The sequence below is a fragment of the Macaca mulatta genome, chromosome 6 (genome assembly GCF_049350105.2).
Source record: "Macaca mulatta isolate MMU2019108-1 chromosome 6, T2T-MMU8v2.0, whole genome shotgun sequence".
NCBI classification, from domain to species: Eukaryota; Metazoa; Chordata; class Mammalia; order Primates; family Cercopithecidae; genus Macaca; species Macaca mulatta.
The window spans coordinates 82,071,691-82,089,906 of NC_133411.1; the positions used below are offsets into that span (position 1 = coordinate 82,071,691).

General features: G+C 37.2%; 1 protein-coding gene and 1 pseudogene across 2 annotated transcripts in view; both read right to left on the minus strand.

Annotated features, from left to right (window-relative positions):
- Positions 1 to 322: 322 nt before the first annotated feature.
- Positions 323 to 18,216, minus strand: part of POC5 (POC5 centriolar protein) — a 37,849-nt gene continuing 19,955 nt past the window's right edge. For both annotated transcript variants that reach the window (XM_015140293.3, XM_015140291.3), the window contains 5 exons: positions 17,174 to 17,353; positions 15,765 to 15,918; positions 11,655 to 11,932; positions 4,086 to 4,262; positions 323 to 703 (listed from right to left, as the gene is read on the minus strand). In XM_015140293.3, the coding sequence (XP_014995779.2) occupies positions 560 to 703; positions 4,086 to 4,262; positions 11,655 to 11,932; positions 15,765 to 15,918; positions 17,174 to 17,353 (933 nt within the window). In that variant the 3' untranslated portion in view covers positions 323 to 559. The remainder of the gene's footprint in view (positions 704 to 4,085; positions 4,263 to 11,654; positions 11,933 to 15,764; positions 15,919 to 17,173; positions 17,354 to 18,216) is intronic.
- On the minus strand, positions 2,739 to 3,622 carry LOC706082 (small ribosomal subunit protein eS4, X isoform-like; annotated as a pseudogene).

The following is an 18,216-nucleotide window of genomic DNA, read 5'->3' on the forward strand; positions in this document are numbered from 1 at the left end:
GGAGGAGGAGGCAGTGAGCCGAGGTCACACCACTGCACTCCAACCTGGGCGACAGAGCAAGACTCTGTCTCAAAAAAATTAAAAAAAAAAAAAATCATTATTACACTTGGTCTTTAACTTTTTAAAATAAAAATAAAAATATCCTAGTTTCTACTAGTTCTAATACTTTGTTTTTAGTAAGGTTCCCTCTCAACACTTTGAGTGAATTACAGCTGTGTAATATTGGAAATAATTTAGTGTTTTATAAATAGTGAAAATAAATTTATATACTTTGATGATGTAATCAGCAACAGGCTAAACATATTAAAAAAATAAAATCCAGTTTTTTTTTAATTTAAAAAAGTTTTACTTAATTGCTTAAATAAAAAATAACATTAAAATAATTTCTACATATAGTTACAAAGCATGGTAGAGTTTGAAAAAGTCTCTTGTTAATTTTGAACAGATGAACGTGATGTATCCATGATGTTCTAACAATATGAAAAAGTTAAAAACAAAAGACTTCTAACCCTTGGTAAGACCAGAGGGATTAAAAGACCCCACTATGGACATATTCACTTTAGTCAACCACTTTTATGGACTGAACGCTTGTGAGAGACGGGGTGTGAGCTGATCTGGTTCCAAGTGATCTGGAAGCTGAGGTACTACTTTCAGGATGAATGGTCCGGGGATATTTTGCTGCAGTTGCTTGAGGAATGGTTTGCTGAAAAGACAAAAATCTGCTTTAATAATACCACAAAATTATGTATACTATGTATCATTTCATCATCTATCATCTATAATTTAACCCAACAAACATCTGTTAAGATCCAGTAGAAAGAAGCAATGAGGGAGTGAAGCAGCTGTTAAATTAGACGAGGCCCTTCTCTGTAAGGAACCCCAACCCAGCCTGACTGACATGTTCAACACCCACAATGTAATATCAGAGCTATATCCACAAAGATCATTAAGAAAGCCATGGGAGCCATTCCTCCAACAGGGCCCAGTGGAATCTTGTAATGTGTACAGAGGCTTTGTATATAGACAGAAACTGTGGTAATTGGAAGAGGGGTCAGCCTTGAGCCCTCCCCTCATTCGATCCAACTTCCTTCTCTCTACTTGACTGTGGAAACCAATCCCAGGGGCAGAGGGAAGCCCTCAGGATGCAGTCTGGTCCTTTCTTTAAACCAGAGCCCTCATATTTAACCTGGTTCACCTGGGAGCAGACTAAAAGTTTTATGCACATCACCTCGGAGCTCAAAGGAACACCTCAGACATGAGCACTGAATCATTAATGTCAGGACACACGCGACTCAGTCCACACATATAATATGCATGTAATACATGTAAGTACACACTATGTATACAAGTACACATTACATGTAAACATATGAACAATATGTATCAGTACAAGGCTTTTCCCTATTAAACCCGATAAAGCTTCTTAGTAGCCAGCAGTGGGATTTGTTATCAAGGTAAGTTATTAGTCCATGCCACTGACTAGGACATGCCAATTTCTATTAGGATCTTCCACTTAGAAAACTCATCGTTAAAATACTTTAAGTAAAACTATATATATTTGGTCAAAACATTCACTATGTATTTAAAAAACTCCAAACTGTAGTTTTTGCTTAAAAAAAAGAATGACACCTCTTAAAAACACAAGATCCTGTCAGATTCTGTTTTAAAAAGAACAGAACTCCTTTTTAAAGAAAAATAACCTCTTTTCTTAAAGTATCTTATAAAAATGTTTCTTTGTATATAAATAACTGGATAACCATTATAAATAAGAGATACTCTTGCAACAGATAGGAAATTTTAGTTGCCAGTCACCTAATCTGAGCCTACTAAAAAGGCTTTCTCTTTGGGAAGGATGGGCAAGAGGAACTGTAGAAATAAAAGAAGCCACTGAAATTATGATACACAAAATATGACAGAGAATGAAGTGGCCCTAGAAGCATGCAATTGTCCAGCAGAAGAGGCTACGGTGTCACAAATCGCATCCTTGGTTTTTTAGTAAAAACCATTTCTGGTAGATTTAGATCTTGACTCCCAGGGTAAAAAGAAATACAGTACAGATGACTGCCACTGTGTCTGTCACATAATCCAGGAAGCTGATGGCTATCCGATTCATATGCAGTTAGTGGGGAAGGAATGCACGTACTGAATAAAGGGAGGGCAGCATGGGAGATAAGTATCAAAAACAAGGGTTCTAAATGTTTAGTTCTTTGTCTTCTGTAAAATATGAATTCTTATTATTACAAAAGGTTGTCTAATAAAAAATAAACACGTATGTGCTCTCTTTACGCCTTCTTTACCTCACAAATGGACAGTCTCTCACCATCTCTATACATTTTCTACATCTGAAAAAACAGAAATGCATTCATTTCTTCTCATTTTTGGTAACTTGTCTTCCATATTCAAAAATATATAGAAAAGTCTTCTATGAACTTTCAGAGTCTGTCCAACTTATGAAACATGAAACCTAAGATAATCCTAAAATAAATCCTCCGTCATCTCCATGTGTCTCTCTGGACTTGGTGCTTCTATCTCCAGCATTCCACCTCGCTAAGGTCCCACTTCACCTGAAGTTCAGTTCAAATCAATCCAGCTTGTCTTCATTTAATCATCTAGTGACCAGCTAGTACTCAGGAAAAAAGGATTTAAAATCATTCCACGTACTTTTGTTTTTGCTAATACTTAGTAAGTACATAGGAATGTTGTCCAATGCTGAGAATTCATAGAGGGCATTCTCTCTCTTTTTTTTTTTTCCCTGCCACAATATTTTTAATTACGTACAAAGGTCTGACATGTCACCCAGGGACCCATTTCACCCACTGCTCTGTTTGGCCGCCAGTCTTTTGTCTCTCCCTTCAGCAATGGTGAGGCGGATACCCTTTCCTCGGGGAAGAGAAATCCATGGTTTGTTGCCCTTGTCAATAACAAAAATGTTGGAAAGTCGAGTGGCAAAGCTGTTGCCATTGGCATCTTTCATGTGAACAACGTCAAAAGATCCAGGGTGCCTCTCTCTGTTGGTGGTCACACCAATTCTTCCCAGGTTAGCACCTCCAGTCACCATACACAAGTTACCAGTGTCGAACTTGACGAAATCAGTAATCTTGCCAGCCTCCAAATCAATCTGAATGGTATCATTCACCTTGATGAGGGGATCGGGGTAGCGGATGGTGCAGGCATCATGAGTCACCAGATGAGGGATTCCTTTTGTGCCCACAAAGATCTTTCTCACTCTGCATAACTTGTACTTGGCCTCCTCAGGTGTAATACGATGTACAGCAAAGCGACCCTTGGTGTCAGATCAGACAGAAATTCTCTCCCGTCTTGTCAATGCTGATGACATCCATGAATCCAGCAGGCTGGGTTATATCAGTTCGGACCTTGCCATTGATCTTAATGAACCGCTGCATGCAAATCTTTTTTACTTCATCTCCTGTCAGGGCATACTTAAGTCTGTTCCTTAGGAAAATGATGAGGGGGAGACACTCTCTCAACTTGTGGGGACCGGTGGATGGACGAGGAGCAAACACACCACTCAATTTATCCAGCATCCAATGCTTTGGAGCTGCTACCCGCTTCAGATGCTTCTTGGGACCACGAGCCATGGCTGCGTTAGGCAAGGAAAGAGTGGGCATTCTCTTTTAAAATCAATCCCTGAAATTAGCTGGCTGTGGTGGCGGGCACCTGTAATCCCACCCACTCGGGAGGCTGAGGCAGGAGAATTGTTTGAACCAGTGAGTGAAAAATTTTTGTCTCTTTTTAAACGGATAATAAATCCTTTACATATTTTACTCTTTTGACCACAAACACACTGGATTACTTTTAGTATTTTATAATTTTTACAGTTTGGAAGAAACGATGTTTCTGAAATTAATTTCCCAACAGCAGAAAGGTAGATTTATAGCAGGTTGGAGAAATACAAGTATAAAAACAAACAAACAAACAAACAAAAAAACTGTATCAGGAAAAGGCAGAACAAGTACCAGTCATCATAAATTCTTATCTTCTCAACATGTTATGTAAGTGTTTACTAGTCTGTGAACTCTCAGGAAAAAGACTTTTTGACAAAAGGTCATCAAATGTGGACTCACCACTGTGACTGGATGATGTTTTTCCACAACAACTGAGCTCATGGGAGGAGAAACTCCCATTATAGCTAAACCGCTGCTAATTCTATTTTTTGAAGCAAAATCACATCTTCCTGTGATCCGGGCTGTAATAGTTCTTCCTGCTTTCTGTTGTGCAGAGGTTACAACTCTTGGCACATACTAAGAAGAAAAAAAAAAATAAAAGAAGTAATGAGGTGGCAGAAAATCCACAGCAAAACTTCTATTAATTTGATTCCATAAATTACGAAGAAAACACACAGGCACTTAAAATAATTGTACGTTCAACCAACTTTAACATGGAAAAAATCAAACAAAATCACAAGACAAAATGCAAAGCACAAAACCGAACACCCCAAAATATCCCTTTAACCTGAGTATGCCAACAATTTTATAAGATTTTAGAAACTTAAAACACCAACTTTTTATTTTGAAATAATGATAGATTTACAGGAAGACACAGGGATCATATTGAAAAGTACTGTGTGCTCTTTACCCAGTTTCCTGCCATGGTTACATCTGACATAATCAGAATATAACAAAGTCAAAACCAGGAAGCTCAACATGACATAATGCCTGTATATAGATCTCTGTCATTTTATCACCTAAGTTCCCATTAACTATCACTCAATCAAGATATAGAATACTCATCACCACGAAGATCTCCCTCGGGCCACTCTTGACAGTCATACCCATCTCTCCATTCCTTCCCCAACCATCCTTAAGCCCCGGCAACCATTAATCTGTTTTATGGACTTTTTCATCCTTAAGCATAATTAATATTATCATTACACATATGTTTCTGTGTTCTGCCTTTTTTCCATCTCATTTTATCAATATATTTTTTTCATGAGGTAATACAGAGACCTGCTATAGTTCTTAATGAGATGGTTTTTATACCAACGAACTACTTTGTCTTTCTTTTTCTATTACATTTAGCACATTTTGCAAAAGAAAAATCCTCTTTTTAGTTACTTCTGTATAATATATTGCAAACAATGGAACGATCATATCAAAAAGTATTATCAGCTTTTATAGCTTTTGTTGCTTACTGCTGGATGATACTCCAGAAAAATATTTACAGCAAGAATAACACATAAGTGGACTATTTTTGCACTGTCAATCAATTACACACCTGCTCGTTTAAGTCTGAGGTGAAATCTACTATTCAATTTGTGGTTCCTTATTAATGTTTCATATTTGTATTCCATTTTGTCAACTATCCATCTTATTTGCTAAGAATTGAAAGGATATTAATATTTAAATTTTAAAAAATAGTTCCTGATGAATAGTAAACTCATTTAATAATTATAGATACTTATCTAAAAGTGTAAACAATTTCCTCATTTCATTTATTTGTCTTAATCTTCAATGCACATCCATTTTTTTAAGTTGTGGTTAATCCTGTCATTAATTTCCTCTTGCTTCCATGATGAAACCAAAATCAGCTTTGGACAGCTGAGGTAGTTATACTCTCACAACATTTACTTATTTTGGCTTAACTTATTAAAACATTTGAAATTTCAGTGTGAAGTATTAATCTAAATTCATTTTTTCTCTAAACAGTTTTTCCAAAGGCATTTATTAAGTATCAATGTTTTCCCGATTATTATAGTTCATCTGTGATTCTCCATATTCTGTGTGTAGCTAGATTCTGCACCTAGCTACACATAGTCACAGCTATACATTGAAATGGGAAGAGAGTGGGCTTCAGGAGAGATGTCTCGGGGATAATTAAAAAGACGGAGTATTGATGTTTTTGGAAGACCCTACGGAAAACAGCATTCAGTAGGGTTCCGTAATCCCTGGAGAGTTCGGAAATAATTCACTACAGTTGGAGAGAAAACCGAAGATAAAAATGAAGCAATTAATTCTAAAACAAAACATTATACCAGAAAGGAAATGTAGTCATAGTATACATTCATGGCTTAGCTATATTAGTCATCATAAATGATTTAATCTGAAATTGGAATATCTATAACTAAATATTTACATACAGGGAGGATGAGGAAAGTGAAGAGAGAGAGAAGGAATAAGGTGGCATAAGGAGGCCAAGTCCTTTTTATCTGTAATAAGTTAACAGATGTTTGAAATTAAGAAATGTAGAAATAATGATATAGACATATTATTTAGGAAAAAATGGAAACAGAAGAAATAGCTGACAGAGTTAGGGAGAGGGATTTAGAAGACTGTTTCTCACTATAGTCCTTGTAAAAATGATTTGGCTTTTTAAACCATAAACTTCTATGGATCTTATGAATTTGATAAACTAAAAATCTCAGATTTAAAAATATTTACAAATATGTTTTTGTGGACTAAATTCATGCTTCTGGCCTGAGGGGAACTTTATCTTATTACTTATTACAATAAGGGACAAAAAATATTTTACAAACTCCTAAAGATGCTTAAATGCTATTTTAAAATACAAAACTAATTGCTGGCAGGAATATTCTTTGCCAAAATGTGGAAAATGAAGTACAACTGAGTTTGTAACTTTCCTCCTGCCCAATCACACTTGAGGGGTGTCCTCTCAGTAGCCGTGATTCTCTCCTGGAGCTTCAGGTGTGAACGAAAGACTAGAGAAATCGGGACTAAAGAAAATTAGAGTAGTGGGAAAATTGCTCATAGATGATAAATTTCATTCAACTCAGCTCAGAATTGCTTTAGAATGCCTTCAGTAATTTGAAAATATATACTCCTGTAAATAAAATGACTTCTAAAAGAAATCTCTACGCGCTCATTTGAATTAAACAGAAGTTGTCTTAAATGCATGTTTACTGTCGGCTGCTTGTTTTCAGATGGTTTGCCATTTGTACTTGTTAATGTTTATTTAAGGTATTAAAAATTGTGTAAATTGATAAAAAAGTTTTGAAAATGTATAAGAACATTTTAGAAATAATTCATAAAGATAAATTATTAGAAAAAAGTTGCTACTAAATCAGGGGGAGGAAAGAAAAACCTAGAAGGATTCTATAATCAGATTGTTCGGGAAGTTTTGTTAGGTTCATGCTTTACAGAAACTGTAACTGGAGAACACAGAAAATATATTGGGTGTAGTTTATATTAAAAAAAAGATGAAAATTACAATCTTTGACCCCCACATTCAATCTGGCTCCACATTAAAAACTAGTAAATTAATACATATTTATGTTTTAAGATACAATAATGTATTAGATATGTATCATTCTCTGCAAATTAAATGACCGCTTACTGGTACCAATCATGTTGGAGTTCATTAAATTTATCAGCCGACTTTAAAAAATGCTATAAAAATAAAAATTCTAGCATTTTAAGCCACATCAACATAAGCAACAAAATTGAAAGGAGTAAGAAAAAAAGAAAATGACAGGCCAGGCGCAGTGACTCACGCCTGTAATGCCAGTACTTTGGGAGGCTGAGGCGGGCGGATCACGAGGTCAGGAGATCGAGACCATCTTGGCTAACACGGTGAAACCCCGTATCTACTAAAAATACAAACAATTAGCCGGGTGTGGTGGCGGGCGCCTGTAGTCCCAGCTACTCCGGAGGCTGAGCCAGGAGAACGGCGGGAACCCAGGAGGCGGAGCTTGCAGTGAGCCAAGATCGCGCCACTGCACTCCAGCCTGGGTAACAGAGTGAGGCTCCGTCTCAAAAAAAAAAAAAAAAAAAAAAAAAGGAAATGACATTAAAAACAGTATTTACACCTTAATATCTGACAAAGAGACAGTATAGATTATTGCTTAAGACTAAGAGGTCTAAATCAGATTGTCAAAGTCTGAATTCCAACTCAGTTACTAACTGTGTCCCTAGGGAAGCTGCATACTCTCTAAGTCTCAATTTCTTCATTGATAAAATGGAGAAAGCAGTACTAACTCCCTAATGACACCCTTTCACTTTCTATTCGAATGAAGAGGAAAGTTGGAAGAGAAACTTTACTAAAGGTCTTTACCAAACAGCTTTAAAATTCAAGGAAAAATATTTCCCCTCAATTATTCCAATTGGAGTTAGAAAAAGAATAAAATGCCATCTACTGTTCAACTTTATGAACTGCAATATGCTTGCTTGTATAACTGTCTAGCCTTTTTTAAAAAATGGTTTTCACCATGAAATTCTGCTATTCTTTAACATACTGAGGATGTCTGCATTAAAGAAAATCATTTTAAATACGAAGATATTACTTTATTAGCGTCGTAATCTTCCTTTCTCCAGTTATTTGTTTGCCAATTCTCTGTACTTTCTACACCTAGCTCTTTTTAGCTACTGGAAATACCAAGAAAAATTGAAACAAATTTTGAATGTTTATACGAAGCCTCTGTCATTAAAATGAAAAGAAAGATAACCAAGCCAGGATTGCAAATCTCTCTCTTCTTTTCCTATTCCCAATGACGACGGTTTCACAGTAAGTTAGTCAACTACTTACTGGATTTATTCCTAGTTTTGTTATTAAGTTTCTTTTAAAAACAAAAACACATATTTGAGGTGAATCTGAGTATTTTAATTACATAAGGAAGGAAGAAAACTAAGATTATACTTAGAGATTTAATTGTGATTCTCTTTTTCTCCCTGGCCCTAAAGGCCACTTACTTATATGACTGAAATGGAGTGTGTACCTGTTTTTGAAGAAGTGGATATAGTGGGGTGGGGCAGATGGGGAAGGGCTGTCTACAGAATATTATGGTTTTCAGGTTTCAACGACTTCAACACTATCTCCTGACCAGATTATTCAAAAAGTTAGCAACAAAAAGGGTGCTAAGCAAACTCATTCACTCAGTTCTTCCCATACATATTCAGGTTTACATATAAATGCAGATGTACCCATGAAGTCACATTTTAGGAAGAGAATTTTGAAAAAATCTAGCTCTGCATGTGTTAACTGCATATGCAAGATGAATGAGAAACCAGAACATAAACACAGTGAATGAATGTTTAAATGAGGTCATCTGTGCAGGATCACACTTCAAAATGTGTAATCATGGAAAACAAACACATCTGAAAAATATGTCAGATTTGAATTTTAGTGTTTTATTTTTTTTTTTTTGAGACTGAGTCTTGCTCCATCACCCAGGCTGGAGTGCAGTGGCACGATCTCGGCTCACTGCAACCTCTGCCTCCAGGGTTCAAGTGATTCTTCCACCTCAGCCTCCCGATTACAGGCACAGGCTACCAAGCCTGGCTAATTTTTTTGTATTTTTGTAGCGACAGGGTTTCACCATGTTGGCCAGGATGGCCTCGATCTCCTGATTTCATGATCCACATACCTCCACCTCCCAGGGTGCTGGGATTGCAGGCGTGAGCCACTACGCTCGGCCAGTGTCTTATTTCTAGGTCAAAGCTCCCCCACACAAATTTCTCTTAGCCATGTGCTATTCTTCAACCTCTTTGTGTCAATATTTGGTAAATAACTGATCTCAATGTATTCTCTGCCAAAGTTAGTAGCTCTCGAAAGGTAAAAATTCAAATCTGGTAGAATACTAAAGGTGACTACTTGTCTGTCTCAATACCTCCTTTAGCTACAGACAGCCGTCCAGAGCAATGGCTCCTTCTAATGGCCAGCCAAGGGAACTTTAAGACCTAAAACTTTCCCTCTTCTTGCCTCTTATGTAAGTGGTTAGGAGTTGGGGAGAAGAGGAAGACAAGCAAATCAGAATCATCTCAGGAGCTTTGTAAAACTATACATGCCTTTATGCCAGACCCACACCACAGCGGGAGAGAAATTAACAGTGTTTTGTTTTGTTTTTTGAGACAGTCTCGCTCTGTCGCCCAGGCTGGAGTGCAGTGGCATGATCTTGGCTCACTGCAACCTCTGCCTCCCTGGCTCAAGCAATTCTATGCCTCAGCCGCCCAAGTAGCTGGGATTATAGGCGCTCACCACCATGCCTGTCTAATTTTTTGTATTTTTAGTAGAGACAGGATTTCATCATCTTGGGAAGGCTGGTCTTGAACTCCTGACCTCGTGATCCACCCTCCTCGGCCTCCCAAAGTGTTGGGATTACAGGCGTGAGCCACCGTGCCTGGCTTTTTAAAAATAAATACATACATACATACACACACACATATGTACATAAATAACTGATCTCTGCTAGCTCTGCACACGTGAGTCTAATAAGCTTGGCTTGCATCTGTACTCCGCCCTTTCTTGAGAAACATGGTTTGTAGAATACAAGTTTAACAACAGGAGGCTAAGGAGTTACAGCCACAATGTGCTTCATCTGAAACTCCAGTTGTGTCGGTCCCAACTACTCGGGAGGCTGAGGCAGGAGAATGGCGTGAACCCGGGAGGCGGAGCTTGCAGTGAGCTGAGATCCGGCCACTGCACTCCAGCCTGGGCGGCAGAGCCAGACTCTGTCTCAAAAAAAAAAAAAAAAAAAAAAAAAAAAAAAATTTTTTTAGAGACAGGGTCTCGCTCGTTGCCCAGGCTGGAGTGCAGTGGTGCAGTCATAACTCATAGTAACCTTGAACTCTTGGGCTCAAGCGATCCTCTTGCCTCAGCCTCCTGAGCAGCTGGGAGTACAAGTGCACAGCACCATGCCTAATTTTCTACCTTTTTGTAAAGATGAGGTCTCGCTATATTGCCCAGTCTGGTCTCAAACTTCTGGCCTCAAGCAAACCTTTCACCTTAGCCTCTCAAAGTACTGGGATTACAGGTGTGAGCCAACATGCCCAGCCTCTTACCATATTAACAGCTTGATCAATTTCACTTCAGGCAAGTTCTCACACAAATCTTCCATCCCCATTTAACACTATCCTCTTGGCACTTCTCTAATAGTAGCTGACTGATTCTAAGAAACACTGTTCCTATCTCCATTCCAATTACAAATTACAAATTAAAACTCAATCAAGATGGAGTTACTACAGAGCAGTGTTAGTGATATATCTGCATTTAGAAAAAAGGAAAGCTGTTCGCTGAATAGAAAATATAAAATTAAACATACATTAACCTCCCAGACCTTTGAAAACACCCACTAGTGTTCTTCAAACGTAAAGTCTGTCATCAACTCTTTCTCAAATTAAATCTACTTTTCCTACATAATTTTTGAAAAATATAAAAAAGTTCTTTGTCTTAATTATCACTACTATGACAGCACTTTCAGGTATTTTCATTACAATGTAATGTTCTAGTCACTTTGTGTATTAAATATTTTCAGTGACTTTGCCTAAATACCACACAGATTTTTTTTTCCTCCATAGGAAAATATTTTATGAGTTCAAAATATTAAATTTACAAACAAGTGTTTTGTTTTGTTTTGTTTTTTTGAGACGGATTCTCACTCTGTTGCCCAGGCTGGAGTGCAGTGGTGCGATCTTGGCCCACCACAAGCTCTGCCTACAGGGTTCATGCCACTCTCCTGCCTCAGCCTCCCGAGTAGCTGGGACTACAGGCACCTGCCACTGCACCCGGCTAATTGTTTGTATTTTTAGTAGAGACAGGGTTTCACCGTGTTAGCCAGGATGGTCTCGATCTCCTGACCTTGTGATCCGCCCTCCTCGGCCTCCCAAAGTGCTGGGATTACAGGCGTGAGCCACTGCATCTGGCCGCCCTTTTCATAAGGTGGGACCTCTATAAACTGTACTAACCATTTCTTCTGATGCAGCAGTAGCTGCAGATCCTGCACCAAGAACAGAAACAGGAACATGAGCAGAAGATGCGGAAGCAGCCCTGGTAGAAGTCATCGAAGCAGCAGAGGGAACAGCAGTCGCGCTGGCTCCTCCGACTGCAGCTGGCGGGGATGGCAGCAGTGGTGATGCAACCGGTAAGGGCATCGGAGGAGCTGAAGGATCCAAATGAGCAGAATGTTCTTTTCCTTGAACACCAGGACCATACTCTTCCTTTTTATTATTCGTGGAGTCTACCCCTGTAAGTCACAAATTAATTCCACTCAAATTCTTCCAGGTTAGGACTACTATTATCTTCCAAACAAGGAAAACACATACTGGCTAAAGTTTGGTCCTAACAAAAATTTAGATGTTTGTTTATAGTATATTAGATACAATGTTCAGTTAATACAGTTTGTCAGCATTAACCACTAAAAACTTCAGACTACTTCCTTCCACATGCGAAAGCGAATGGATCATTCGCTCTTATATAAAAGATGAAAATAAATTATGTACTCAGCTGGGACCTTAACTAAGTAGAGTATATTGCCATCACAACTCTCACAAAAATATGATCACAGTGAGCCCAGAGATCTAGGTTCCTTTGTATTAGTTCATATAAATATCCTGATAAATGGCCGAAATGATCTGGAATCCATCTTTAGAATCACTTTCTGATATCACTATACTCCCTAATTTTCATGTATTGCGTCTATCCTAACAATTTATTTTTGTCCTTGAGTTGTCAGAAAACAAAAATAAATCAATAAAACTAAAATCTTCACTTTTTACATTGTAAAAAAAATGGGTTCTTGCAGATAAATTATATAAATCATAAATCAACGGCATATTTGTGCACCTAACTGATTTGTAGTGACACCCCAATCAGTAACCTTCCCTCAAAACTGAGCCTTAATCTTGATCTAAGGAGCCAATAATGTCAAATTCCAGAGGCTAGTACAAAGGGTTTCTTCCAATATTAGATGTTTTCTCTCCAGTATTATAATTTCGTTAGTTTCTGCTTAAGACTGTATCTGTGTGGTACCAAACAGTGTGGTGTTTCAGTCAATGAGCTGTTTCAGAACATCTGAACAGAGCGCATTATGTAAGTCCTATGTTTAAATGGTTTCTACGCAGTTCTCTTTCCATCCAGAAGTTTGGGCCTCTGCATAAGTCCTTTCCTTTTTTTTTTTTTTTTTTTTTTTTTTTGAGACGGAGTCTCGCTCTGTCGCTGGGGCTGGAGGGCAGTGGCCGGATCTCAGCTCACTGCAAGCTCCGCCTCCCGGGTTTACGCCATTCTCCTGCCTCAGCCTCCTGTGTAGCTGGGACTACAGGCGCCCTCCACCTCGCCCAGCTAGTTTTTTGTATTTTTTTAGTAGAGACGGGGTTTCACCGTGTTCGCCAGGATGGTCTCGATCTCCTGACCTCGTGATCCGCCCGTCTCGGCCTCCCAAAGTGCTGGGATTACAGGCTTGAGCCACCGCGCCCGGCCAGTCCTTTCCTTAGACTACCTGTATAGAAAATTTGTAGAGTATTAGTTACCTTATTTAAGAAGTTTAACAATGATTACAGTGCCTACCTAGATCGTTTGAACTCCTCTGATGAAAGGGACTAATTCAATATAAAACACTGCTAATTTGAAAACAAAACACACACTGAGTTTTAACATGTTTTGGTAGAGATTCTGAGTGTCCACCTTTAGATGGTGGCAAATATTACGAGACGTAGAAACATTACGAGATGTAGAAAGAGTGTGAAGGTCAGGGAAGAGAGGCAGGTGACCAATTCTTGCTAATACAGGCTGATTTATGCAGTTCCTGTTTATCAGACAACTCTTAAGTTTAATAATTAATCTCATTTTAGCTGGAATAAATTTTTCAGTTGTCAAGTATTTTTTTTACTGTGCCTAAAATTGCTTTTAAAATTGGCAGATATAATTTTAAGGACTTCTTGTCATGTTCTAACTTCTTCATAAAACCTCTAACTTGGAAGATTTAAGATACTGTACAACATGAGAGGCACTGCAAATTACAGACAGCAAATAATACGTACAAATAAAACACCAAATATTTATTTTGCTCTAACAAGTCAGGTGCATTAGGAACTTTGCATTATTAAAAACTGCATTATAAAGAACTTTTTTTTTTGAGATGGAGTCTTGCTCTGTCACCCAGGCTAGAGTGCACTGGCAGGATCTCGGCTCACTGTAACCCTGCCTCGTGGGTTCACGCCATTCTCCTGCCTCAGCCTCCCGAGTAGCTGGGACTACAGGCGCCCACCACACGTCCGGCTAATTTTTTGTATTTTTAGTAGAGACGGGGTTTCACCGTGTTAGACAGGATGGTCTCGATCTCCTGACCTTGTGATCCACCCGCCTCGGCCTCCCAAAGTCTGGGATTACAGGTGTCTGCCACCACACCCGGCCTATAAAAAACAACTGTTTTAATAGAAGAGGGCCAGAAGTAATTTTTTTCTTATGAGAATTAAAAAAAAAAAAAGGTGTCATTAAAATGTCATAAAACCTAAATATCACAAAGCAGATCCACTGAATTATACTGAACTTTTTTGCCTTTGGTAGCTCTACCAACATTATTGCTAATGCATGTTTTACTATTCTTATCATCTTTCTCATCCATTGTTTTTAAAATAACAGGAGCAAAACAAATCATGTTGTATAATTAGCAGAAGATATTTTCTTCAAATCCTCTTAGGGATATTGGCCTTTAGGAGACACAGTTGTATTTCAATTTAAATTTTAAGATGGTAAATTTATTAAGGTGGGAAACACTCCTAAATCAATTCAAAATCTTTTTAAGCAGGTTACAAGAAACAGGTTTCTTGTAATTTAATGTAAGAAGTTCTAATAGGAATTTGTCACTTTACTTGTGAAACCCATATTTCTCCCAAGTAAACAATTAAATTTCTCAATTTGCGACATACAACTTGCTAATACTTAGAACTGAAACAGACTATTCTATCATTGAAGGTGGTGAGTTTGTTTTCAACATTGATACTCAAATAAAAGACCATTTATTGGAAAAATCAAGTACTCACCTAGGTATTACCAAGATAAACTATTCAGCCTTGAATAGATTCCATGATTCTCAGTTTCTAAATTAAATACGGACCACAAACCACAACCACTTCAGACAGAAAGCAATTTGCCTAAACTTACTCCTATCCACAATATGCATGCTTTAAATAATAAATGTTTGTTGATGTTTTAAAATAGGGGCATCACAAGCACAGAGAAGTTATTCATTGGATTGAAATCATCTTAATGATTTACAAAATCTTGAGAGGTTGACTTGAATTAAAACTATAATAATTATATCATGACTGTCATCTTACACATTAAAGTGCATTTTGTCTTTTAAAGTGTTTTCAGATGTTTTACTGCATCCCACAAGAAGCCCCTAGGAAGCAGGTAAGGAAGGTTTATGTTATCTCCTTTGCTCAGAGAAGAAATCTAAGGCCCAATGAGGAAAATAGGCCCCTGAGTAAATTGGTGGCAAAGGAGTCCAGTTATGGGCTTTTCTACGCCATGCTGACAAATCTACTACACAAACCACTCCTATGTCAAACAATATGTGGATTTAAAAAAAACAAAATTACTTCTCTAGATAGGCCTATATTTACATTTGCTGCAATGAGCTTAGTTGAGGCTTTTCTTAAACTGGAAAATTAGGAATTTTTAAAATGAGAAACCATGACTAGATAACTACTTACCAAAATAGTCCAAGATACTTGGCTACTTAAGAAAAGACAAAATGATAAATTTTGTACTTAAAAGGGCATTAAAATTCTTAGTTAAAAGAGATTTAAAATGTTATACATTAAAATATTAAACATTTAGCTTAAATACTTAGGAGTGACAGTTCACTTGATCAGATCTAAGATACTATAAGTAAACATGACTGAGCTCATTTTCATGGCAGATTTAAGGCTGGATATGACACCACTGAATTAAGAATAGCTGCACCTCGATGAAACATACCTACTGCAGATTATTAATACTGTAGACCATATCAATCACCAAAATCCCAAATCCCTTTCTGAAAGTAGGCAGAGAATCTTCAATGAAATACTAACCTGTATCATTTCTGTTTTGAAATATAGTCATGGCTTCAAGATTTAACGCACATACACCCCTCATGAAAGCTTTTTTCATGGAATCTTCAAAGTGCTCTTTTTCATGTTGCATTCTTTGAATTTCAGCTTTTGCATTTTCCAAAGCTCCAGATAACTAAAATAAGAACGTTTAAAAAACAAAACAATTTGAGATACTACAAAGAATACTGTCAATAGATATATACTCTGAAATCATTCTCATGTGAAATATTAAAAAGTTTGCCACTTACCTCTTCTGCTATGTGCAATTTATTTTAAAAGGTACATATTACCTCTATCATCTCCATCAACAAATTGCTTTCATTCCTAACCCTAAAATCAAGGCTCAAACAAGGGGAATTTTATCCAGTCCCATTGAAGATTGCTGATGTATTTTCATTTTACAAAAAGATATGCCATTTTTTACTGTAAAACTTATGTAGGATGTTAAACAAAATACATTAAGAGCCACAGGTAGCCCTTTCAGGAAAAAAAAACAAAAAACAAACAAAAAAAACATACACAAAAAACTACATGCCTGCAATATTAACAGATTTTTTTATAAAATAAATGTTACCTTCAGAATTTGAAGTGCAGAGTGACCCTACATACAACACACTTTCCCACAGGCCAAACCTCAAGGGACTGCATTTTTTGCAGGTCATATTGAATTGCAGAAAAGTATTTGTATTATGGATTTATTTTTAATCTTAAGAATTTAATGCTGTAATGATGAGTCATTTTTTCATTTTAATATTTAACTTCAAGAGGCCTATTGCATTCTTTAGAATGGTTTTTATTTCATTTGAATTCCAAATGTTTTCCCATGAAAACAATGTTAATTTTATTATTGAAAGTCAATGGGAAAAAATAATTTCAATTTCTTGTTATTCTTTTTTGAGACAGATTTTTGCTCTCAATGCCCAGGCTGGAGTACAATGGCATGACCTCGGCTCACTGCAACTTCTGCCTCCCAGGTTCAAGCAATTCCCCTGCCTCAGCCTCTGGAGTAGCTGGGATTATAGGCATGCACCACCACACCCAGCTAATTTTTCTTTTTTTTTTAAGTAGAGATGGGGTTTCACCATGTTGACCAGGCTGGTCTCAAACTCCTGACTCAGGTGATCCGCCCGCCTCAGCCTCCCAAAGTGCCAGGGCTACAGGCATGAGCCACCGTGCCCAACCAATAATTTCAATTTCTATACAACTACTTATATCAACCATGTAAGAATATACAATAAACATTAAATTAACACAAGAATAAACATTTTCATTTTTTTGTCTTCATTCTTGATTAAAGATCAAAAGAAGAAGTCTATTAATTAATAGTGAGTCTACCTACCTTTTCACTGTATTAGAAGAAAGTGAAAAGCAGGAAAAAAGATGCTTACCATAGCAACTTTGGCTTCATAATCATTGGAGATCTGGACACAAACTTCTTCAGCTCTTGCTTGACAAGCTCTTTCCACCACATCTTTCCATTGCTTTTGGACTACGGAACGCCAGCCTTTCCAGACTTTCTTCAGTAAAGTTCTCTGGTAGTACTGGTCAGCTAGTTTACCTTCATAAACCTAAATAAAAGTAAAATATAACTTCAAAAACAGTGGGCTGATAAATATATTGGTAGTATTAATAAACATAACATGGTGGTAAGTGTACATACATTATTTAATCCTGTGTAATCATACTATTCTCATCTTGCACATAGGAGAACAGGTTTAGAGAGGTTAAGTAACCTATGGAGGTCACACAAAGAGGATGAGTAAAGCCAGACTTGCCTAATTCCAGAGACTGAGTTCTATCCATTACATCATTGCTTTGCGCAACTAATCAAGTTAGAGAAAAAGAACACAATCAAATGAAAGAAAATGAGCAAATTACCACTTGCCATCTTACTTATGAATTTAGCAGGACTAGGAGAATAACAGTGGCTAGAAGGAAGGAAAAGGTGGTGGCTCTGGCTTCAGATGACACTGCTTTCTCTTCAGTTTGATGGCCACCACAAGCAAGATTAATGTATAAACCTTGCCATCATATATGGTGCTAATCCAAATAAGAACATATGCTATTTTTCTTTCATCAATGAATTTAAATTCTTGAAGAAGTAGTTCCAATTCTCAATTTCTTAAGTTTGAAAAACTATCCAAAAAGTGACAGTAGCCTCAACTATTCTGGCTAACATTTAAAAATAAATATGCATTCTCATTATTTTACTTGACAAGTTTCAAAATAGAGTATAAATATTCATTTTAACCAGCTTAATGTGGATTTAATCTATTGGGATTAATTTAAAAAAAAAAAAAGAAAAAAACCAGAAAGTATACTTAAAGGAGAAATCTTATTCCAGGATAAAGTAGGTTGAGCATCCCTAATCCAAAAATCTGAAACTTTCTGAGTGCCAGCATGACACAAGTGAAAAATTCCACATGGAAGT